Source organism: Syngnathus typhle, linkage group LG11 (assembly GCF_033458585.1).
Source record: "Syngnathus typhle isolate RoL2023-S1 ecotype Sweden linkage group LG11, RoL_Styp_1.0, whole genome shotgun sequence".
Classification (NCBI taxonomy): Eukaryota; Metazoa; Chordata; class Actinopteri; order Syngnathiformes; family Syngnathidae; genus Syngnathus; species Syngnathus typhle.
The window spans coordinates 2336224-2360684 of record NC_083748.1 but is presented as its reverse complement, the minus strand read 5'-3'; the positions used below and the strand labels follow the sequence as shown (position 1 = coordinate 2360684).

The 24461-nt window shown below is 42.7% G+C and overlaps 1 protein-coding gene and 1 long non-coding RNA gene across 5 annotated transcripts; one reads left to right on the top strand and one right to left on the bottom strand.

Annotated features, from left to right (window-relative positions):
* Positions 1-424: 424 nt before the first annotated feature.
* On the top strand, positions 425-3753 carry LOC133162157 (uncharacterized). 3 transcript variants are annotated; one of them, XR_009716188.1, is made up of 5 exons: positions 425-630; positions 1454-1519; positions 1583-1663; positions 1792-1832; positions 1907-3753. It is a non-coding gene; the product is annotated as an uncharacterized LOC133162157 (long non-coding RNA). The 3 variants fall into 3 exon arrangements; XR_009716186.1 differs by having other exon boundaries at positions 1758-1832; positions 1907-3752; XR_009716187.1 differs by lacking the exon at positions 1792-1832 and having other exon boundaries at positions 1907-3752.
* A 2585-nt stretch (positions 3754-6338) lies between these two features.
* Positions 6339-12282, bottom strand: pck1 (phosphoenolpyruvate carboxykinase 1 (soluble)). Of its 2 annotated transcripts, XM_061291339.1 has the most exons (10): positions 12080-12282; positions 9604-9678; positions 9432-9534; positions 8707-9095; positions 8452-8639; positions 8214-8376; positions 7911-8135; positions 7662-7793; positions 7385-7480; positions 6339-7260 (listed from the first exon to the last, which is right to left on the bottom strand). In XM_061291339.1, exons 1-10 carry the CDS (start codon positions 12111-12113, stop codon positions 6803-6805), a joined length of 1863 nt encoding a protein of 620 aa, XP_061147323.1. In that variant the 5' UTR covers positions 12114-12282; the 3' UTR covers positions 6339-6802. The 2 variants fall into 2 exon arrangements, with proteins under 2 accessions (XP_061147323.1, XP_061147322.1); XM_061291338.1 differs by having other exon boundaries at positions 9432-9678.
* Positions 12283-24461: the final 12179 nt, after the last annotated feature.

The following is a 24461-nucleotide window of genomic DNA, read 5'->3' as shown; positions in this document are numbered from 1 at the left end:
TTTTTTACATTTTGATGTATTGAGGGGGTGAGGGGAGCTCTCTTCGGTGCTGGTTTGAACAAAAAGGAAAGAAACAGAACATGTGTGCCAAGGCAATGTAACTATCACACTGAAAAAAAGACAATCCACAATGCTGGATGAAGTTCTTTTATGACTAAATTACAGTAGAATGAAACTGACCTTTTTATTACTAAAACAGTTCAAATTTGAAAAAAAAAAACAAAGGTATAGAATAAAGCATTATTTCCACAACTAAAATGATAATCTACATTTATTTTTTTAGTTCCAAGTTTCTAGACTGATTTAATTGTGAGCAAACTTTTTTAGACCTTAAAGTTTAAAAGAAACAGCACATTTATTCATTTAGCCGTGAGCGTGATAACATTTAGGGGGCGGGGCGACATGGAATTCCATCGCGTGGAGGTGTGCTACTTCTGACTTGTGACGTCGCAACCGTTAACAAGTAGCAATGTGAGAGGTGCGAACCGAGAGGCAACACCAAGCCGAAAAGCACATAACTTCGATTCCCGTTCCTCGACCTCTCCTCTAACCCAACACCCACTCGCTATCTCTGCTTGAACAGAATACCTGGGTCGAAGCACCAGCTGAACTCGGACAGCCAGACTTCAGGTGACTAAAGGCGGCGGGGGCGTCGACGAAGACGATCTCGGTTGAGAAGGGAGACGGTCCGCGACTGTTGAGACACTTTTGACTGTTGTTGTTTTTTTATGGAGGAAACTTTTCGACATAATTCGAAGCGAATACCTGACGTAGAATGTTTTAATTAGCCGTCTTCATTATATCTGCCAACTTGCTTGTGTGTAATTGTGGAATATGGTGAGACGCAACACAAGAAAAATGTCATCCATGATCCACTTTCTATACCACTTCCAATTTGGCATTTCTTTTTAACTTTATAACTGTTTTCCCCCAGATGAAATAGTGTGAATAATTGACAAACTACATTGGAATTTCTGTGTCTACTTTGAGTACATAGCATAAAACTTGAACACTGTTCAAATTTCCATGATCCATGATCCACTTTCTATACCACTTCAAATTTGGCATTTCTTTTTAACTTTATAACTGTTTTCCCCCAGATGAAATAGTGTGAATAATTGACAAACTACATTGGAATTTCTGTGTCTACTTTGAGTACATAGCATAAAATTTGAACACTGTTCAAGTAACACATGTCCAAGTGGTGCTTGGGATATGTATAATTGCAATGTGGACCCTCAAAGTGGATAAAAATCCAATGCTTATCAGATAGAGTATCTATATCAGTGTGAGGGCATCCTAAACGCAGAGATTGGCTATATGCCTTTAGTCTGTCGGTGTTCCTCTTTTGGTTTGATTTGACAAGATAAAGTTGACAAAAACTGCTGTTCAACTTAACAGTAAATGGAATTCTTCCTCTGTACATTGATGTAAACTGTATGCATATGTGCAGAAATCTCCAGACGGCATGGAAGAAACAGCAGTTAGAGAGGATGGTGCAGTGATCCGATTTGCTGAGGTCAGCACTATTAGTATATTACCGCCATTATTCGACATCTAATGCTCCATTTTGGCTCCAAAGTATGTCGGGTCGTTTTCGGTGGACGACAGCTGCCTAGATGATCAAATGGAGCAGTTGCACAGGAACCTGAAGACCCTGAATGTAAGTCCTGCTGCTTGACTTTCAAATTGTTCCAAGTTCAAAAGCATTTTTTTTTCCCCATCCATTTTCTGTACCACTGTACTTCTGCTGTCAGACATGCAATTAAAGTAGGCCTGTATCCCCTCAAGTTCTCCATCAAAGTGTGAAAATGTACGACGAGGATGAAACGGTATGGATGTTTATTTCCTTTTTTTCTAACTGCACTTAACAGTTATGTGCTCCAACCTGTCTTCCGTCCTGCAGACCCTTCTGATGGCCCACGCCCTTCGTAGAGTGTCACTGTCTACCGCTCGGCCCAGCGACTCCCAGTTTGCCTTCGTCTCCCACAGCGCCGACGCCCAGCTGTGCTACCATGTTTTCAGATCCTATCAAATCCAGCGCCCACTAGCGTCCGATCTTTATGCAACAGTGCCCCTCACAGGGAAATGGCCGCTAACGTTAGCATGGTCGCTAAAGTTAGCTTGGTTGTGGTGTGGTTGTCCCGCCTGGGAGGGTCGCGACGGGTTCTGATCAGGGATCCTGCGGTGATGATTGCATCTTTTTTTTTTCAAAGCCGATGACATCGATTTTGTTGTCTTGTTTTTTCGCTGGCTAGTGATTTGCTTGAGGAGGTGGAGGAGGCGGAGTTCTCAAATATGTACATGTATGTATGTAGGCTCAAATATGTACATAAATGTCATTCACAGCAGTGAGTTATGTGCAGGCAGAAATCTATTAACTACATTCGACTGAATATGTGTGCGTGTGTGTGTGCGCGTGCACATCCTGGAAAGTGCTGCTGCTGTTCAGACTGCAAAGCAAACACAGTGAGCAGACTCAGCACACACAGTCGGCCTGTAAAGTCCCCCCCCCCCCAGTTCCCATTCACTTCCTTCCCTGCTTCCTTTCTTAGTGTCTCCTGCCTACTTCGTCTGTCCAATGACAGAGCGCCTTCCGTGATCTCCCTGGTGATGCATTTTGATTGCGAGAAAAACGGCCGGTTATGACTGTTAATCATCCTGGGACACAACTTCAAAAATGTTTGGATGATGATGGTTGACACATAATGATGATTTTTTTTTTTTTGTGTAGCAAGTATGTTGCAATACATCCACTCTTTGCCTTGTTTTGTGCTAGTTTAGCTTCGCATTGTTGTAGTTTTTAATGTTTTGCCCTGCACACGTCTGTATCGTTCTGTTTTTTTTAGTGCTCAATCAACCCTTAGTGCGTCTTGCGCTAATCGCGGCATCCACGCATGTTCTTATCCCTTATGCGTTTATTGCATCATATTGCCTCCAACATTAAAAAATAAATAAAGGAATAATCAAGGAAAGGAATAATCATGAGTTGGTCAAGTCGTAATGCATGCATTTGAAAATGTCAAACATTTTAGGTGGACCCAAATGCCTTCTATTACCGTTTTTTTCCGTGTATAGTGCGCCCCCATGTATAATACGCACCCTAAAAATGGCATGCTGATGCTGGAAAAAAGCCTGTACCCATGTATAATACGCACCCAATTTTTATGAATTTTCTTTATGAATTTTTTTTTTTTTTTTTAAGTCCCAATGATCGTCACACACGCAGGGAGGCAATGGGTCCCATTTTTATAGTCTTTGGTATGGTCTTAACTAGGCTGGATGTAATTTTTTTTGTTGGCGTTGATTTCTCCGACTGCCCTTAAACGCACCACCGCGCTCCGTGCGCGCACGGGAAAGAGGCGTGCGGACGTGAAAAAGGCGGCTCTGTATGGGAGAGACGTTGAAGAGGAATAAAAACACCCTTGGAAACCAAAACTTGGTGATTTCAAGTTTCATTTCGAGGGACATTTGTCACGTCTCGTCCCCAGTTTTGCTATGTGTCTAGGTTGCCATAGTTTCTGTTCGCGTCGCCCCTCTCTTCCTGTGTCACCTCAATCGATGTAACGTGTTTTGTATTTAAGTCCTGTCTGCCCCTCGCTCACCGTCGGATCATTGCATGTGTTACTGTCATGATGTCTGTTTGCTTTCTGTTCCTGTCTTTGGTAATGTCACCCTGTCTTTTTGTTCCACGACTTTGTCGGTCAGTCCTGTTGTTGGTTTTGTTTTCTAAAAAAAAAAAAAAAAAAAAATTAAAAAAAAAAAATTAAAAAAATTTTTGTACCCATGTATAATGCGCACCCCAGATTTTAGGACAATAAATTCGTTAAATTTTGCGCACTATACACGGAAAAAAACGGTATTTCTTCTTTTATTCCGAGCTTCCAGTAGCTTTCTCAGCGAGGCCCACGTGTGTTAATTAATTACACATCAACATGGTTTACTTTCGCCTGCTGAGATCTACGAACCGGACAGTGCGTAACTGCTCCGTGCTCGTGTTCACTGGGACTTGGTTGACCGTCATCATTCCGGACTCTGCTGTGCATCTGGAGCGGCTAGCGTGCTATCTGGCGGACCGGGCCATTGTACGAGGGGGAAAGTTGTGAGGAGGTGGGATGTGCGTCTACACCAGGGGTCCCCAAACTTTTTCCTGTGAGGGCCACATAACGTTTCCCTTCTCTGATGGCGGGCCGGTGTCAGTTTGTAACAGAAAAAGTGTGACGATCGTAGGGGAGCTTAAAAAAATTATTGATTTCCAGAAAGCCACACATAACCAAATAACGGTTATTTAATAACCCTTTCCAGGTTCTTTACAGAAAAAAAGTCAGGAAACAAATAACACTATTAATGAAATAAATAATAACTAAATAACCCTCTCTGAATTCTTCACAGAAAAAACAGGAAATAAATAACTCTCTCTGGGTTCTTCATAGAAAAGAAAGCCATGGAACATTAACTTTCTGTTGTGCCATGCACAATCTTAACCAGTGGTCACCAAAGGACGGCAATGACTGCGTTTCCCCAGTAGATGGGGAAGCGCTCGCCTGCGCATTTACTACCGGAAGCCGTGTCAGAAAGCTCGGTGCACACTCACAAGTGCGTGTACGTACTCAGTAGTACAGACATGGCGCACTCGCGCTCTATTTGTATCAGTCCCGAATTTAGAGCGTGGACTGTGACGACAGCATTCTTGTAATTTGCGCGCTGAGCTTTCAGATGCAGTTTTGCGCTAAAGCCACCCACAAACCTTCCCCTGGAATCCTTCCATTAAAATGAGTCGCCCAAGGAAAAGCAAGGTGGACACAGTGCCGAACGTTTAAAAGAGAGTGGCCAATTTGGCTCGACATACGCGACGTGACGTTCAGCCACATGAACGTCAACATCAACCCGTCACAGATCGAGGTAAACAGACCAACACCTCGGATCTCGCCTAAGAATAGCCACAACAAATTTTGCGTCATAACGCACTAGCAAACTTTAACAAAAAAGACAGCGGTGTCTACAAGCCTACTGGAACCTACAAAAGGATTATAAGCAAGGAACACAAGAACTTTAAGAGACTGCTCATATGTGCTTTCTGACACGGCTTCCGGTAGTAAATGGCGAGCGCTTCCCCATCTACTGGGGAAACGCATTCATTGCAGGCAAAATGACCAAAAGAAAAAAGTTTAATAATACAATTTGTTCAGGGTTGGCGGGCCGGATTAAACGGTCCCGCGGGCCGTGCCGTAGTTTGGTGACCACTGGTCTACACCGTGACGGAGGGTACCGGGACTCTGTGGTGGTATGCGAGCACTGCTCGCCACTGGCGGAGTTTGTGATCTCCAGGCTGTTAGGGTCCTGAACTCTCTCCCCCCTTCTGCGTGGCGTCCTGTACTTTTGCGCTTTGTTCTGTCTGCTGTGCGCTCTTGCTCCGTTTTGCTCCTCTTATTTACTGTGTTATTTGTTTATTTATTATTTATTCATCACTCTTATTGATCATTGTTTGTGCCTTCTTGTTTTTATTTTGCGTTGTTTACTTGTATGTTTATCGTGTACTGTGTCTCGTCACCGTGGGATACGGGAAACGTAATTTCGATCTCTTTGTGTGTCTTGGCATGAAGGAATTGACAATAAAGCTGACTGACTCTGATCATTTCAATTGAGCTTCTGCTCTTCCACGTCAACGCAAACTGCATCCTGTGCTGTGATGCTTTGATGGAGACTAATCAGAATGAGCATGCACGAATCAACACGCTTTTGTGAGTTTTTGTAACAAGTGGACATTGTTCCACTTGTTTTTGTGTTTTTCCCTGAAGTGGCAAAGCCAAGATGAGGGCTGTTGAAAACACTCTAGTGATGATTAACTTTGTCCAGCATCATTATCTTTACACATTACGCAACAGTTGAGAACAACAACACTCAAGAACACTTTCACAACTTCATCCTTGCGCTTAGCCCAAAAGCCGCCTTCCATTTCATGGCCCTTTCAGCTTGCAGAGTAACTGCTTAACATCAGTTGTTGTCATAAGCATAAACTATTAGTAATTCCTTTTCAAAACCATCTTGACCCCTCAAACTCCATTTTGGGGGGCTAAGGCCAAAATGGGCCCGATACGCCGTTAATGATTTTCATGATGATGTGATAGAACATGTAAAACTGATCACCTCACTCACAGCGCTACTCTGTGGTCATTGGTCCGTGAAGAAAGATAAATAATCAGATAAGCCATTTTTTCTGGGAACATGTCAGTTGGAGTTTTCTTTCTTCAGACTTGGTGAAGCAGCACGAGGCCAGTTTGTCACCTCAACAATTGTACGTGTGTTGGTGTCCTAAACTACAAATTCAAATTTTGGTATTCCTCAATGTTTATTGCAGTAGCACAGATACATGTTTTCAAATCAGATTTACACCAAATATCAGTAAAATGGATAGATAAATACAAAAATAAATTAAGTCATTCGTAAAACGAGAGGTGTTCCTTGAATGCTTTTCAAAGATAGCTTAGCATCAAATCAATGTAGGCAGCACAAACACTTTGATGATTGAGTGTTTAGCTGTTAGCGCTGAATGCTAACCATTGAGTGAGATTACAGAACTTCTGTTACAGTTCTAAAACCTTTTTTCCTAAAAAATATAATCTGTTGTTTAGAACTCTATACTACAGATTGCAACCTATCATGAGTGCCACCTATATTACTACCTTCCTATGAAGCAAGATTCACAGTGAAACAAATCAATTTGAATCAATCTGAGTTAGCCAAGAATGCTAAGTGAAGATTCCCAACTTCAAGAATTTTCTTTAACTACAATTATTGCTTTTCATATTTCGTCCACTCTCTGCCGAAGGAGTTCCAGCTGTCTCGCTACCTCGTCAGGCAGGTCCTCGTTCACCTGCGTGGCAAAGTATTTTGCAACCTCTTCTGCCTCGTTCTGCCAGAAAGCCCGGTCCAGAGCAAAGAGCTGGTCCAGGTCCACCGGGACCCTCAGGCCATCCAGGTCTAGGGAATCATGGGACGGTAGATAGCCCACGGCGGAGAGCCTAGCTCCAGCCTCGCCATTTAGCCGGCGGAACACCCAGTCCAAGACACGGATGTTTTCGCCAAATCCGGGCCAGAGAAAACCAGCGGTGGGACTTTTGCGGAACCAGTTGACGTGGAAAATCTTGGGCAGTTTGACATTGGGACGCTCCGCCATGCTCAGCCAATGCGAGAGGTAGTGACCAAAGTTGTAGCCGAAGAAGGGGCGCATGGCGAACGGGTCGTGCATGATCTCCTTGCCTGCAGCCAGAAATGAGGAGAAGTAAGTCGACTTCCCTTCTTAATGTTACTTCTTACCATTTGATGGCAATAGATCAGATGTGCAAGTACTGACCTAAACCTTCAAGCTTTTTCCGATACGTACCTTTGTGTTCTGCTGCGGCAGTGGCCTCTGAACGCATGGCGGCACCGACAAAGACACCGTGTTGCCAGTTGAATGCTTCGTAGACCAGTGGCACACCTGGGAAGGAAGTTTTAGACATAACACATTCTTTAGGGGTCCTTTTGTGTTTACAGTATACTCGGCTTTCTCTGGTCCAAATTTGTCGATGATCTGTAAAATTGGTTCATTTCTTGTAGTTTCCAACCGTGTAAGAAATGTCCCAAGGCATCTTGTCTGGAACCTCGAGTCTCCTGCTCACCTTCAGGCCGGCGTCCCCCGAAGATAATGGCCTCAATCGGGACACCTTCGGGCGATTCCCACAGTGGGTCGATGATTGGACACTGATCAGCCGGAGTGCAAAAGCGGGAGTTGGGATGGGCGCAAGGTTCTCCTAAAGAAACAAGCAAGGTTGACTTGCTTTATCTTGTTATCTCGACTGATCAACCGACATTTTTGGATTTTGTTGTTGTTGTCTTTGGTTTTCATTGATGTTTTCACCGAGGCTCACCATCTTGCGGGCTCCAAGGTTCGTTCTTCCAGGAAGTAACGGTGACGTCCTGGGGCAGAGACTCATCCATGCCTTCCCAGTGCACTCCTCCATCGCTGGTCTCTGCCACGTTGGTGAAAATGGTGTTCTTGGCAATGGTGGCCATGGCATTGGGGTTGGTCTTGGCGGAGGTGCCCGGTGCTACTCCAAAGAAGCCGTTCTCTGGGTTGATGGCTCGCAGACGACCTGATGAGAAGGGAACGACAGGAGCAATAAGAAAAAGAAACATCGGAGAGGGACCGCGCACACCCTATGACTCTGAACCTTGGTGGTCAAACTTCATCCAGGCAATGTCGTCTCCCACGCACTCCACCTTCCAGCCGGGCAGCGTGGGGCTCAGCATGGCCAAGTTGGTCTTCCCGCAGGCACTGGGGAATGCCGCTGCAATGTACTTCTTCTGGCCTGCGGGGTTGGTGATGCCCAGGATCTGAGCCAGACACAAATCAATATCAATTCCGCAGGATGGTTTCTGGCAGACCAATGAGACAATTTGGCGTCCTACCAGCATGTGTTCTGCCAGCCAGCCTTCCTCCTTGGCGAGGCGTGAGGCGATGCGAAGGGCGAAGCACTTCTTGCCAAGCAGAGAGTTGCCCCCGTATCCGCTCCCGAAAGAGATGATCTGCCGGCGTTCTGGGATGTGAGCGATGAGCGTCTGCTCGGGGTTACAAGGCCAGTTGTTCACCAGAGGCCCTTAAGACAGGAGACGTGCAGTCTTAGATCTTCGCCTCCAGTCAAGTTGTGAGAGGAGTCGGCATACTTTGAAGTGGCAGCGGGCAGCCAACCGAGTGCAGACATCGGACAAAGTCGCCGGTCACAAGGACGTCCAGAACCGCCTTCCCCATCCGGGTCATCACCCTCATGCTGGCCACCACGTAGGGCGAGTCAGTCAACTCCACACCCATCTTGGACAGCGCCGATCCAATGGGTCCCATGCTGAAAGGGATCACGTACATGGTGCGACCCTTCATGCAACCGGGGAAACGCTGGGAGACAGCTTTGTCGAGCTCCTCGGGTGACATCCAGCGGCCCAGTTGGCTGATGCCACCCTCCAGAGGCGTAGGCACCGTTTCACGGCGCTCGCGGGTCACGATCACCGTCCGGCTCTCCACGCGAGCTACGTCCCGAGGGTCCGTCCTGGCCAGCCAGCTGCAGAAGGGAAAAGCTCAAGTTGAGGGAAGTACAGGAACACGTCCGCTGAAGAGTCACGCAAATGGGGAGCATGAATAAAAGAGTTGCAACAAGTGTGGGAAGGGAAATTCTGAGGGAAGTGAAAAAGTGAAGGAAATGTGTGAATTGGAAAAAAAAAAACTTGTCGATTCATGGTCTCAACAGTTGAGTGGTTACTTTTCTAAAAAACCTGGTGTGTGTAAGGTGGAAGGGGATTGTTTTGGCTGGTTTTCTTTCAGCTCTGTTGTACACGGACAAGCGCAGCAGCCTTAACAGTCCAGACTCCCTGCAAGAATTCCATGCGTCTCCACCTACCAGTTGTGGTACTTGGGCAACTTCTTGATCAGGCCTTGCTCCTCCAGCTGGGCCAGGATGGCCCGGTTCTCCTCGTCGGAGCCATCGCAGATGTGGAGGGCATCTGGCTGGCAAAGCGTCACGTTGGCTTCCACAAACTCCCTGACGGGCGGACTGAGGGCGCTCAGCTCACCCTGCAGAACCTGAGGCCCGTTTGAGGACTGTAGCTGAGGAGGCATCACGATCGACTCTGACAAAGGGGAAGATGCTGGAGGATGAGAAGGAGAAATGGTCTTGGGTCAAATAAATACTGACAGTCAATTAGAAACTCAGTACAGAATGAAAAAATAAACGAGGAAGAAATAACCACCTCACATGGTGACAAAAGTGTATCACAAACTAACCAAGTAATCAACGAGAAATACTTGTAACCAAAAATGAAGTAGTGGACAACACCAAATGAACCAAATGACCAACAAATGAACTCATTAACCAAGTACCGTTTTTCCATGTATAATGCGCAAAATGTAACTACCCGTTTTTTTCCGTGTATAATGCGCAAAATGTAACTAATTTATTGTCCTAAAATCTGGGGTGCGCATTATACATGGGTACAATTTTTTTTTTTTTTTTTTTAAGAAAATCATGGTACAACAAAACCAACAACAGGACTGACCGACAAAGACAGGGTGACATTACCAAAGACAGGAACAGAAACCAAACAGTTTTCTTTTTTAATCTCCGTCGCGGACCGGACGTAATATGGAGGCAGTATCACTGCGCATGCGCACTATGGATCCGATGCGCAGAACGTCCGCACGCCTTTTTCACATGTCCGCAGTGATCGCGGTGGTGCCTTTACGGGCAGTCGGAGAAATCAACGCCAACAAAATTAATTACATCCAGCCTAGTTAAGACCATACCAAAGACTATAAAAATGGGACCCATTGCCTCCCTGCGTGTGTGACGATCATTGGGACTTAAAAAAAAAAAAAAAAAAAAAAAAATTTGGGTGCGTATTATACATGGGTACAGGCTTTTTTCCAGCATCAACATGCCATTTTTAGGGTGCGTATTATACATGGGGGCGCATTATACACGGAAAAAACGGTAATTTATTGTCCTAAAATCTAGGGTGCGCATTATACAAGGGTACAATTTTTTTTTTAATTTCTTTCTTTTTTTTTTTTTTTGAAGAAAATCATGGTACAGCAATTTTTGAAGAAAATCTTGTCACGGATGGAGTGTGGAAAGGAGCAGGGCAACCAAGTGCAGCTTGGACCAGGGTTCATTGGAGGAACTCAAAACACAGACTTGGTAAACTAACATAACTCTCTAACAAAACCAACAACAGGACTGACCGACAAAGACGTGGAACAAAAAGACAGGGGGACATTACCAAAGACAGGAACAGAAACCTGTGTTATTGTCAAATATTGTTTGTTTTTTAATCTCCATCGCCGACTGGACGTCATACGGAGGCAGTATCACTGCGCATGCGCACTATGGATCCGATGCAAATAGTCCTCTTCTCTTCTTGACTGACAATGAATGTGATAGTTTAATACAATCAGCAAATAACAAAATGCGTATTACAGGTAATATTTTATTTCACAACACTTTGCCTTGTTCCTTTCGTCTCTGCTGTTCACTTCAAACACGCTCCATACGGACGCAATGCTCTCGTATCAGACGCTTGCTCGATCACCTGCTCGTTTGCTGTCACAATGTACCCTACACAAATCCGAAACATTTGTTGCGGCTCTGAGTCACGACGAGGGGCAAGTTTTGGTTTCCAAGAGTGTTTTTATTCCTCTTCAACTTCTCTCCCATACAGAGCCGCCTTTTTCACATGTCCGCACGTCACTTTCCTCTCTTTTCATTTTAACCTAACTGATCGCGGTGGTGCCTTTACGGGCAGTCGGAGAAATCAACGCCAACAAAAAAAATACATCCAGCCTAGTTAAGACCATACCAAAGACTATAAAAATGGGACCCATTGCCTCCCTGCTTGGCACTCAGCATTAAGGGTTGGAATTGGGGGGTTAGATCACCAAATGATTCCCGAGCGCGGCGCCGCTGCTGCTCCCCTCTCCCCCAGGGGATGGATCAAAATCACACGGGGATGGGTCAAATGCAGAGGACAAATTTCACCACACCCAGATGCGTGTGTGACGATCATTGGGACTTATAAATAAATAAATAAATAAATAAATAAATAAATAAATAAATAAATAAATAAATAAATAAATAAATAAATAAATAAATAAATAAATAAATAAATAAATAAATAAATAAATAAATAAATAAATAAATAAATAAATAAATAAATAAATAAATAAACTTGAGAACTAGCCCAAAGCAGACAAACAAACCAGCCATCAAACAAATGAACTTCCTAACTAGTTGATGAACCAAATAACCAAGTTGGTTGCTATCAGACTGACTGGCTGCCTTGTATAACATCTACAAGGTAAAAAAAATTACTGAAATAAGCATAAATAACCAACTGAATTTGGTGACTTGGACATGCACAATGAGATGTTCTGTATCCTGGACTCTGTGGAATGCCTCACGCAACTGATTTACTCCTCTATTATTCAAGAAAGGAAGTGACAAGTGATAACATAAAATGTGATTTGCCTGGTGAAGAAGTGAAGATGACCGACCTGATTTATCGTGTTTCCGCTGTGGTGATGTCATCCACCGCGTGTATGCCTGTGTGCGTGTGTCTCACTAAATTGCGCTCTTTTTATCCTTTGGCATATCACACGTGAGGGCAGGGCCTGGCCCAGGTAGTGCGTCCGGACAAAGTTGTTCTTTACGAAGTGAATGATTCATTCCAGAACCGTTTGAGCCGTTGACCAGAGTGGTTTGCTGAAGACTTTACAGCCTATTGATTATTGATCATCTTATCTGCAGCAGTTGCCTTTGAACATTGACCTACTATGACGTAAGTTGACGGTGTGACTCCGTCACTGGATGCGCTGCCATGATTACCAGCTCCGCATTGTCTTTCGATCCAGCCTTTTCCAGCCGCTGCTATGTTTTCTCAATGTCAGCTTTCTGTATCTAACTGCTAGCTCCTGAATTTCCCCCCGGCGATCAATAAAGTACCTACCTACCTACCTACCTACCTACCTACCTACCTACCTACCTACCTACCTACCCTACCCTACCTACCCTACCTCTCTCTCTCTCTCCATCCATCCATCCATCCATCCATCCATCCATCCATCCATCCATCCATCCATCCATCCATCCATCCATCCATCCATCCATCCATCCATCCATCCATCCATCCATCCATCCATCCATCCATCCATCTTCTTCGGCAATACCTGTCATGCAGGGTCTTTCCTTTCCATGACAGTCTATCTGGCTCTTTCTTCTTACTGAGCTCCTGTTGCCTGAAACCTCTACAAGGCAGGAATTCTTGGAGACCTGTTGTTTCCTCCTAGATAGCGCCCAGGACGCTCAGTGATTCATGGCCCCCCTTTTTCATCTTTGTGTCCAGGCTTGGGATGCTGCGCTTGAGATGGAACAATCTGTGGAGCCCCAGTTAAGCCCCTCGTCTGTACCGTCGCCGGCAATTTTATGTACAGTATATATAGCTCATACTATATCAGGGGTGGCCAACCAGTCAGAGACTAAGAGCCACATTTTTTACTGTGTACCGCAAAGAGCCACATCATACACATGAGCACATATGAACTACCCCCCTCCCCCCCCAAGCTGCTCGGTTTCAAATGGGCCACATTTAGCTGTGCATTTTTTCCCTGCCATTTTGAGAACGAAATTGACACTAATTGTTTCCTCGAATGGGTTTGCCCCTCCTCCTTTGCGGGATTTCACCTCATGCGCATGCGCGTTTGACGAAAATACCATAGTGAACTCAAACGAAGCGAACACGCAGCGTTTGACGAAAATACCATATTGACCTCAAGCGACGCGAACACGCACAAAAACAAACAAACAAATAAACCCACAAATGTTGATATGAACGTAAAGGAGCTGCATGAAACCCGGCAAGGAGCCGCATGTGCCTCGCGAGCCGCGGGTTGGCCACCCCTATACTATATTGTATGCATCATTTCATCTACTGAATACTCATGGTGTTCTATGGTGTGTGTTTTTTTGCACATTCATTATTTCATTGGTTAGTTTGCTAATTTATTTGTTGTTTGGGAGTTGGTTATTTGGTTGGTTAGTTTATTTGTTCATTCTTTGTTCGCTTAGTCATTTATAGTAGATAGAAAGATTCTCAGTATGTCTGTTATTTAGGTATGTAGTTAGTTAGGTAGGTTGCCAGTTAGCTAGCACTAGCTTGCTATCTAGTTAGCTACTTAGCAGGTTAGCTATTAAATTGGAAGTTAGTCAGTCAGTCTAGTTTACTTAGGTATGTATTTATTCAGTCACTTATCATTTATTTGTTTTGGGATGGTGACTAAACAGATCCAGGATCCAGCTGTAGTAAAATAAAAAATTAAAAAAGCTTTTTTGTGAGAGTTGGCACTCACTTTTGTGATTAAAAGTTAAAATTCCAATGATTGTCACACACACATCTGGGTGTGGTGAAATTTGTCCTCTGCATTTAAGCCATGCCCATGTGATTTTGATCCATCCCCTGGGGGAGAGGGGAGGAGCAGTGGTGTCGCGCCTGGGAATAACTTCGTGATCCAACACCCCAATTCCAACCCTCAATGCTCAGTGCCAAGCAGGGAGGCAATGGGTCCCATTTTTATTGTCGTTGGCATGACCCGGCGAGGGTTTGAACCCACAACCTTCCAGTCTCAGGGCGGACACTCTGCCACTAGTCCACTGAGCTGCTACCACCATGCTTTACAGGTGTTTGTGGTGAACAGACTTTGCCCTGTGTTTTAGTATCTACAAGCAGGCAGGAAGCAACTTGTTGATCACGACACGTTCACATTACAGTGTGCATGACATAAGGCTGTGTTTAATGGCCTATGTGCTCAAGTGCAATCTTTAAGCCACCAATTCAAAGACTTTGGAGACGCCCCTAATGTTTACTTCAGCACATGACATCGCAACTCAATTAACCTTAACAACAACAAACATTTGCAAACCAAGAGATTTTCAACACTTGTTCTTTTCGACCTTTCTTTTTTTTTTTTTACAAATAAATTCTATTGGTTTTGAGTTGTAATAATTTTTCTTAAATCGTCCACATAGTTTGTTAGCTAGCTTGTCATCTATTCATTTATTTAGTAAGTTACTTCTTTTGATAAGTTTGTTTGTTGGTCAGCTGGTTAGTTTGTTAATTCCTTAGCTTTCTATCAAGTGTTAGTCAAAAGCTAAGTAAGCTAAGCGCATTGAATTTCACTCAGCATGTCGTCTTTTGACTGCAACATCAGCATGCACATCAGTGTTGCAATGCAAACACACGTCAATGAATAACACACACAAACACACTTACACACACACTTAAGGTTGGTGACGTCAAGGCGTGTATCAAGGTTCACATACTACCAATGGTGCACAAGTATATGGCTCAAACAAACAAACAACATGTTATTGTTCAGATGCTGTAAACTTTTTCTGTGCATGTCTACATTGTATTTTGTTTATTTATCGATCAAAGAATGCACCCAAGGTCGGACTACAGCCTGAATGATTGTGTCAATTGTCAAGACGGTTGGGTACAGGTTACTTCTGTCAGAATTTTCAGTGATTTTTACTGGCTGTACATGTCCCGCAAATTGGGCCTAAATTTCCATATTTTTCCCCCTATTTATTGTGAGGAACAAAATTATTTTGACCAAACTCAATATCATCACATTCTTGCCAAATAATTCTTCCTTGATTGAGCTACATATTTTCAATTTTTCACTTCTCCAGCATGTCCCACCCACTTCTTTGATCCAAGCTTCATATTTTCTCTTTTCAATTCTTGTGTGTGTCCCAATGCCTTTGTCCGTAGCAGTTGAGCGCGCCACTTCAATGTGCAGTACATTTGATAGGAGCATCACCTTGAGTTAATCTAGTGTAGCGACACCTCTGGGTTTTTTTTTTTTGACAGCTCAAAGTTCACTTGTGACTCCGTCTGCTACGCCTCCCCTGCCGTCATGAAAAGGGGAAAAACAAATTCAATTGTTTTTATTATAGTCATTTTCCTTTTAATTTCAATAATTTTGTACAATTTTGAACAAAAATCTCTGATTTTTTATAGTTACCGTTTTTTCCGTGTATAGTGCGCCCCCATGTATAATACGCACCCTAAAAATGGCATGCTGATGCTGGAAAAAAGCCTGTACCCATGTATAATACGCACCCAATTTTTATGAATTTTCTTTATGAATTTTTTTTTTTTTTTAAGTCCCAATGATCGTCACACACGCAGGGAGGCAATGGGTCCCATTTTTATAGTCTTTGGTATGGTCTTAACTAGGCTGGATGTAATTTTTTTTGTTGGCGTTGATTTCTCCGACTGCCCTTAAACGCACCACCGCGCTCCGTGCGCGCACGGGAAAGAGGCGTGCGGACGTGAAAAAGGCGGCTCTGTATGGGAGAGACGTTGAAGAGGAATAAAGACACCCTTGGAAACCAAAACTTGGTGATTTCAAGTTTCATTTCGAGGGACATTTGTCACGTCTCGTCCCCAGTTTTGCTATGTGTCTAGGTTGCCATAGTTTCTGTTCGCGTCGCCCCCTCTCTTCCTGTGTCACCTCAATCGATGTAACGTGTTTTGTATTTAAGTCCTGTCTGCCCCTTGCTCACCGTCGGATCATTGCATGTGTTACTGTCATGATGTCTGTTTGCTTTCTGTTCCTGTCTTTGGTAATGTCACCCTGTCTTTTTGTTCCACGACTTTGTCGGTCAGTCCTGTTGTTGGTTTTGTTTTCTAAAAAAAAAATAATAATAAAAATAAAAATTAAAAAATTAAAAAAATTTTGTACCCATGTATAATGCGCACCCCAGATTTTAGGACAATAAATTCGTTAAATTTTGCGCACTATACACGGAAAAAAACGGTATTTTAAAACCGAAGACGATTCGCTCGGAGGAGCCAACGTCCTGTCAAGCCTCCTCTGAGGATTGCGTAATCACACAGCAGTTAGACTGAACTGCTCTGTCTTTATGTCACTGTTGAAGTGTTCAAACACTGTGGCTATATTAATTAATTTCCGTAGTTAAGCTGGTGTATATAATAGCTTATGTTTTTCGTCATGAAAACGGCTTTGAAAAGGCTACAAAAAAAGGTTTTCCAACCTTATGGCAGGGGGTGCTAGTGATCCCGGGGATGCTTCATGCGCCTACCTGTAGAATAAGAGATCTCCAGTTCAAATTTACAGTGAACAATAGTGATGTGCATTCCAGTTCTTTTAAGTGAACTGGATCTTTAGAATCGGTTCTCTCAAATGATTCGTTCAGACGAACACACTGATACGGCTTTTTTTTCTTTTTTTTTAATAACATCCAGTGGAAATAACGCATACACATCAAAATGTACAAATACCCCGAAAAAAACTATTACAGTTTTTTCCATGTATAATGCGCCCCCATGTATAATACGCACCCTAAAAATGGCATGTCGATGCTGGAAAAAAGCTTGTACCCATGTATAATACGCACCCAAATTTTGACTCCTACTTAAGTCCGTGAACGTAAAATTATTTCAGAAAAAAGATCATCTTTGGGAACAACCGGATGTTATTCTGCCGGTCAGTATCACTGCGCATGCGCTAGCATACTCAATACCGAAGAAACGTTTCGGATTTGTGTAGGGTACATTGTGACAGCAAACGAGCAGGTGATCTAGCAAGCGTCTGATACGAGAGCATTGTGTTCGTATGGAGCGTGTTTGAAGTGAACAGCAGAGAAGAAAGCGCATCTGTAATGGCGGCCTCCGTATGATATCCGGATTTAAAAATAAATAAATAAATAAAGTTTTTTTTTTTTGTACCCATGTATAATGCGCACCCCAGATTTTAGGACAATAAATTAGTTAAATTTTGCGCATTGTACATGGAAAAAAACGCTATATATAATAATAATTGGCTCGGGTAATTAACACATTTCTTTCTATAATCCAACACTTACAGTGTGTAATACACACAGATCCGTTGGCAACAGTCTCTCACCCGGTTGTGAACGGGTAATTACGTCACTGACTCGTAAAGTCCCTCCTCCATCTGACGCTTGCTGGCGCTGCTGATTGGTCGTTCGCGAAGATTCACGAGTGACTTTGTTGGATTGTAGTTGATGGTGTTATTATATCGAATGTGTTTGTGTTTGAATAAAAGGTTGAAAAAAAAAGTTATGCCAACATTTGTTAATTTTGGGAACACCAACTCATATAACAACGTAAAACACATGTACATATTGTCATATAAAGCAGTTAACCAAATGTCTGATTTTTGTTTTGATTGGCGAATATAAAAACAAGGAATAAAACACCAGACAAATTATAACATAAATGTTTATTAAAATAATAATAATAATAATAATAAAAGTACATCTCAAACCAGCAATCTAATGTGAAACTGCAGTTGATATATTGAATAACAACATTTCGGCATATATATGCATCAGTGACGTGCGGTGAGGGTTGGGGTTGGTGAGGCACTGACTCAGAGTCAGATTTACAATCGTACTGTATGACGCTAAAGCACTAACTCACAAATCAGATTTACATGCATACATGGTTGTTATCCGATTCTTGATTAAATTTAATAAAATTTTAAACACACCACCGTACATTTAAACACACCACTGCAGTATTCTTACCTTTACTTGTAAATTAAGTCCATTCTTCTGTCCTTCTGGACGAAGATCTCGATGACAGGGAAAGCAATAAAGTCGATTTTCGGCAGCACAACCACAAAGCCAGTCTTTTTTAGTAGGGGTGTAAATCGCGGGTTTTGTCACAATACGATATAATATCGATACAAAGAACTACGATACGATATTTGCCGATATCTTAAAGCCTGCTGCGATTCATTCACAATATATCGCAATATAGTGCTCTACGATCGATTTTTTTTTTTTTAATAAAAAATATAGAACAATATCCTGATTTATAACAATTCATACGCAAAATCAACAAGTTACTGCAAACTCTTTATTTAGGAAATTACAAGAGTATTGCAGTATACAAAGTGCTTATTTTAACACTGAACTTTGATGTCGTGTTTTTTCTTTAAATGTGCGGCGAGATTTGTGCTCCCTGAATATTTGATCACCGCATGGCAGGATTTACAAACTGCACGTGTCTTGTCGGTTGAGCCATCTTTTCTTTGGAATCCAAAGTGCTTCCAAACGAATGACTTGAAGCCTAAAGGGGAGCAAATTTCCTCGTCTTTTTAGACACTAGCTATAGCACCAGCCCAGGAGCCGCGTACTAGTTGTCGACTCCCCTTTCACGTGCCTGCTCTGCTCACAACACAACAACGCCGGGCGCACTGCTCCCGGAAAAAGGAAGCAAGCAACAATGAACTGGATTTCAAAATAAAGTCGCGTCTAAAACGCGGCGATATAAATCGATGTTTACATTTAGCATCGATGCCAATAAATCGTAGAGCATTATATCGATTAATCGATGTGTATCGATGTATCGTTACACCCCTATTTTATAGAGTACCAATCCTTTTGAAACGAACGTGTTGTAGTCCGTCTGGTTTCTTGCTTTGACTGAAAGTCAAGTTTTGAAAAATTTCTCACTTTCGAGATTATATCCCCATTGTCAGGGAAAATAAAGCCAAATAGCAACGCGTTAGCACCGAATGTTGTTGGTTGTTTTTCTTTTCTTTTGTTTCTTCTTAATTTACTCTCGCATTTACTCGTGTCGTGAACTATTAGCCGCAGGCTCACTATCGCCCCATCTTCGAGGCAAAGGTACTGGCTGCCTCAAGGCCCATATTTTCCCGCTGACTGCAAGCACGCGCCGTTTGCACACGCTCAGTACAGTGTGTGAGTGGTGCACACTTACACGCTTGCCCTGAGAGGCACTACCTGTCGCTGCCTTCATGATTCTCGTCTCCCGTTGTTATTCGAACAAGAAATACAGCTATTTTGACTATGAAAATAATCCAAATGTATAGGAAACACACCCGAATTGCATTAAAAGCATAGACCACAGGACAAAGTGAAGTCAGCTTTATTGTCAATCCCTTCATATGTCAAGACACACGAAGAAACCGAAATTCCGTTTCCTCCATCCCACGGTGACGAGACACAGTAACATGTCATGTATTTGTAACAACAGTTTATTCTTATTTGCATATTTCCCCGCTGGTGATTTGGTTAAAAAAAAAGAATCTTGAGTAATTTTAAACATACAGGTAGACGACACAAAATAAAAACAAGAAGGCACAAACAATAACTAATAAATAATAGATAAATAAAATGAGTGATGAATAAATAATAAACAAATAACCCAATAAATAAGAGGAGCAAAACTGAGCCTGACAGATATTATATGATGTTTTATTATATTATTCATTTTTTAACAACTAATGGTGACAGCTGAGGAAACCATGTTGAGCCCTTTACTGCCCCTGGTGGCAAGGTGCACTGCCTCACCTGCCTCCTATGAGTGCACGTGCCTGATATGCATACACGTTATTTTAAAACCTACTATAAGTAAATCGTAACTCTACATTCTGGCTTATATAGTTCACGCCAGGAGACGCAACATATTCACTGACTGATTCGTTGATGCACAGGAAGGCAGTTCACTCATTGACTCGTTCGCAAACGGGAAAGCCAGGATTCGTTCCCTCACTGATCCGTTCTCGCGGTGAACTGGAAATGCGAATCACTCAGTGAACGATTCACCCAGTGAGTGATTCACTCAGCGAGTGATTCACTTAGTGAGTGATTCACTCAGTGAGTGATTCACTCAGTGAGTGATTCACTCACTGAGTGATTCGTTCACTCACAGATTCGTTGTTGGTGAACGGGAAATGCAATTCACGACTCGTTCGTGAAAGGGAAAATACGTCATTTTCTTCTTCGTTTCGTTTTACGGCGAGGTGGCACCAGCTTCAATGGGCAGTAGAGTGGGTCGTTTAGAGTCAGAGTAGTAACCGGAGGGTTGGCAGTTCGATCCCAGCTCTGTCACAGTCACATGTCGTTGTGTCCTTGGGCAAGACACTTCACACACCTTGCCTCCAGGTCGCCATTGTAAATGAGAAAGTGTTCTCAATTGTCCTGCCTGGTAAAATATTCGAAAGGATTCGTTCCTTTTGAACGAATCGTCCACTCACTTGCCAATACTAGTGAACAACTGAGGAGCAGTCGTCCATTTGTTCCGTTTTACATTCGTTTTTTTTTCTTTTCCGTTTTTACATTTCGTTTTACAATGGAGGATTATTACATTTCCAAACAATTTTCAACTATGGATTTTCGGTCGAAGCAGGTCATCAGTAAAGGAAGACCAACTCCGGAGTTAAAAGGTTTGATTCGGACAACGGGACTTCGGAACGGAGTGGTACGCACGATCGAAAACAAGTTTTTGATTTCATGTGCTTTATTGAGTGTTTTCATGTGCGAAGACTGCTGATATCAGAGTCAAAGTCTGCTTTATTGTCAACGTCTTCACATGCCGAGACACACAAAGAGATCGAAATTACGTTTTCTCTATCCCACGGTGACAAGACATATTACACGATAGACATACAAGTAAACGACGCAATATAAAAAACAAGAAGGCACAAACAATAAATAATAAGAGTAATAATAAATAAACAGATAACACAACAAATAAGAGCCAGTGTGCATACAGACAGTAAAAGTACAGGACGCTACGCAGAACGGGGAAGCGAGTTCAGGATCCTAACAGCCTGGAGTATGAAGCTGTTTGAAAGTCTGGTGGTGCGGGAGCGCAGGCTTCTGTACCTCTTCCCAGAGGGCAGAAGCTCGAACAAAGAGTGAGCGGGGTGACTCACATCACTCTCACTGATATGATATTTTAATTAAAATAGTTCAAATTAAATAATGAATAGGTCACACTAGAGCAGCGTTCCCCAACCTTTTTCGTGACACGGTTAGGTGCCAGATAAATTTTAACGGGGGGGTTGACGTCAGTGCCTCCCCAGTCATGAACCTCACCGCACGTCACTGAGTAGCACAGATGAAAAACGCATTTAAGCTCCCCTACCCTGCAGAACAGCATTCACAATGTCTCTTAATGAGGAAAACACTCAAAAATATAAAAACACCGGGGGTACCACTGTGATATTTTCAGAGGTTGATGTGGGCATAAGTGAAGATAGATGCCCGTGCACATCCATGTTGGTGACGCTTGATTGCAATTTTGTGACATTAAGCGACATCAGCTTATTTACACTAAATGTGCATTTTTTTTTACACTCGTGTTAAGCAAGACTTTTCCACCGTACATTTGTATACCTTGACACATATACCAATTTAACAAACTACCTACCTAGTTACTTAGCTTGCGTTCCTCCACTATCTTTGTAGTCGCAACTTACTTTGTAGCAACCAATCTACCATCTTTGTATGTGGTCAGGTCGGTGCCTCTCCCCCAGTGCCACAGTCAGGCTGTGATCGGCTGGCGTTTAGCTCACGCCTGTCTCGGTCTGGAAAGGTCTGGCATGATCCAACACGGCTTGCACAGTTTTCTCATGTAGTTGGGCTGGCCTCAACAGCCCTGAGTGGAGACAGATCAACTACGGTTGCTTCTGTCTTTTTCTAAAAGTTTCTTGCATATTTTAAAGTCTACCGCTTTGGAATAAAAACAGTCCTTGTCACTGGTACAGACTATTTGTAAAAAAATAAAATAAAATATGTTCGAGCCTTTCAAATGAAATTTTTTTGGTCCAATGCACATGTTGAAAAATAGCACAAAAATTCGTTGATTAATATAGCCTACAGCAGGGGTCCCCAAACATTTTCCTGTGAGGGCCACATAACGTTTCCCTTCTCTGATGGGGGGCCGGTGTCAGTTTGTAACAGAAAAAGTGTGACGATCGTAGGGGAGCTTAAAAAATTTATTGTTTTCCAGAAAGCCACACATAACCAAATAACGGTTATTTAATAACCCTTTCCAGGTTCTTTACAGAAAAAAAGTCAGGAAACAAATAATAACACTATTAATGAAATAAATAATAACTAAATAACCCTCTCTGAGTTCTTCACAGAAAAAAACAGGAAATAAATAATAACTAAATAACTTCTTTCTTCATAGAAAAAAAAGCCATGGAACATTAACTTTCTGTTGTGCCATGCACAATCTTAACAGATGAAAGTTCAGCTCAGTTGTCAGAGCAGAATCTCTCTGACACATATGAGCAGTCTCTTAAAGTTCTTGTGTTCCTTCCTTATAATCCTTTTGTAGGTTCCAGTAGGCTTGTAGACACCGCTGTTTTTTTTGTTAAAGTTTGCTAGTGCGTCATAGTCTGGAGTAAAATTTGTTGTGGCAATTCTTAGGCGAGATCCGAGGTGTTGGTCCGTTTACCTCGATCTGTGACGGGTTGATGTTGACGTTCATGTGGCTGAACGTCACGTCGCGTACGTCGAGCCAAATTGGCCACTCTCTTTTAAACGTTCGGCACTGTGTCCACCTTGCTTTTCCTTGGGCGACTCATTTTAATGGCAGGATTCCAGGGGAAGGTTTGTGGGTGGCTTTAGCGCAAAACAGCATCTGAAAGCTCAGCGCGCGAATTACAAGAATGCTGTCGTCACAGTCCACGCTCTAAATTCGGGACTGATACAAATAGAGCGCGAGTGCGCCATGTCCGTACTACTGAGTACGTACACGCACTTGTGAGTGTGCACCGAGCTTTCTGACACGGCTTCCGGTAGTAAATGCGCAGGCGAGCGCTTCCCCATCTACTGGGGAAACGCAGTCATTGCAGGCAAAATGACAAAACAAAAAAAGTTTAATACAATTTGTTCAGGGTTGGCGGGCCGGATTAAACTGTCCCGTGGGCCGTATCCGGCCCGCGGGCCGTACTTTGGCGACCACTGGCCTACAGCATTCTCAGTACATTACCATATTTATTTCTTGAATTGCTAATAAATGGTCATCAGATAATATCTGCACTTGTACTTTTGTATGGATTTCTTTTGGCCAAACGTGGCCACAATTTATCCAAAAGGTACCATTAGAAGTAATGAGTTATGTTTACAGAAGTTGCAAATGGGACGAATCTCCACCTTTTGGAAGTTTTATTATATTTGCTTTATTTATTTATTTATTTATTTATTTATTTATTTATTTATCTATCTATCTATCTATCTATCTATCTATTTATTTATTTATTTATTTATTTATTTATTTATTTATTTATTTATTTACCGTTTTTTTCCGTGTATAGTGCGCAAAATTTAACGAATTTATTGTCCTAAAATCTGGGGTGCGCATTATACATGGGTACAAAAAAATTTTTAATTTTTTTTTTTAATTTCTTTTTTTTTTTTTAGAAAACAAAACCAACAACAGGACTGACCGACAAAGTCGTGGAACAAAAAGACAGGGTGACATTACCAAAGACAGGAACAGAAAGCAAACAGACATCATGACAGTAACACATGCAATGATCCGACGGTGAGCGAGGGGCAGACAGGACTTAAATACAAAACACGTTACATCGATTGAGGTGACACAGGAAGAGAGGGGCGACGCGAACAGAAACTATGGCAACCTAGACACATAGCAAAACTGGGGACGAGACGTGACAAATGTCCCTCGAAATGAAACTTGAAATCACCAAGTTTTGGTTTCCAAGGGTGTCTTTATTCCTCTTCAACGTCTCTCCCATACAGAGCCGCCTTTTTCACGTCCGCACGCCTCTTTCCCGTGCGCGCACGGAGCGCGGTGGTGCGTTTAAGGGCAGTCGGAGAAATCAACGCCAACAAAAAAAATTACATCCAGCCTAGTTAAGACCATACCAAAGACTATAAAAATGGGACCCATTGCCTCCCTGCGTGTGTGACGATCATTGGGACTTAAAAAAAAAAAAAAAATTCATAAAGAAAATTCATAAAAATTGGGTGCGTATTATACATGGGTACAGGCTTTTTTCCAGCATCAGCATGCCATTTTTAGGGTGCGTATTATAC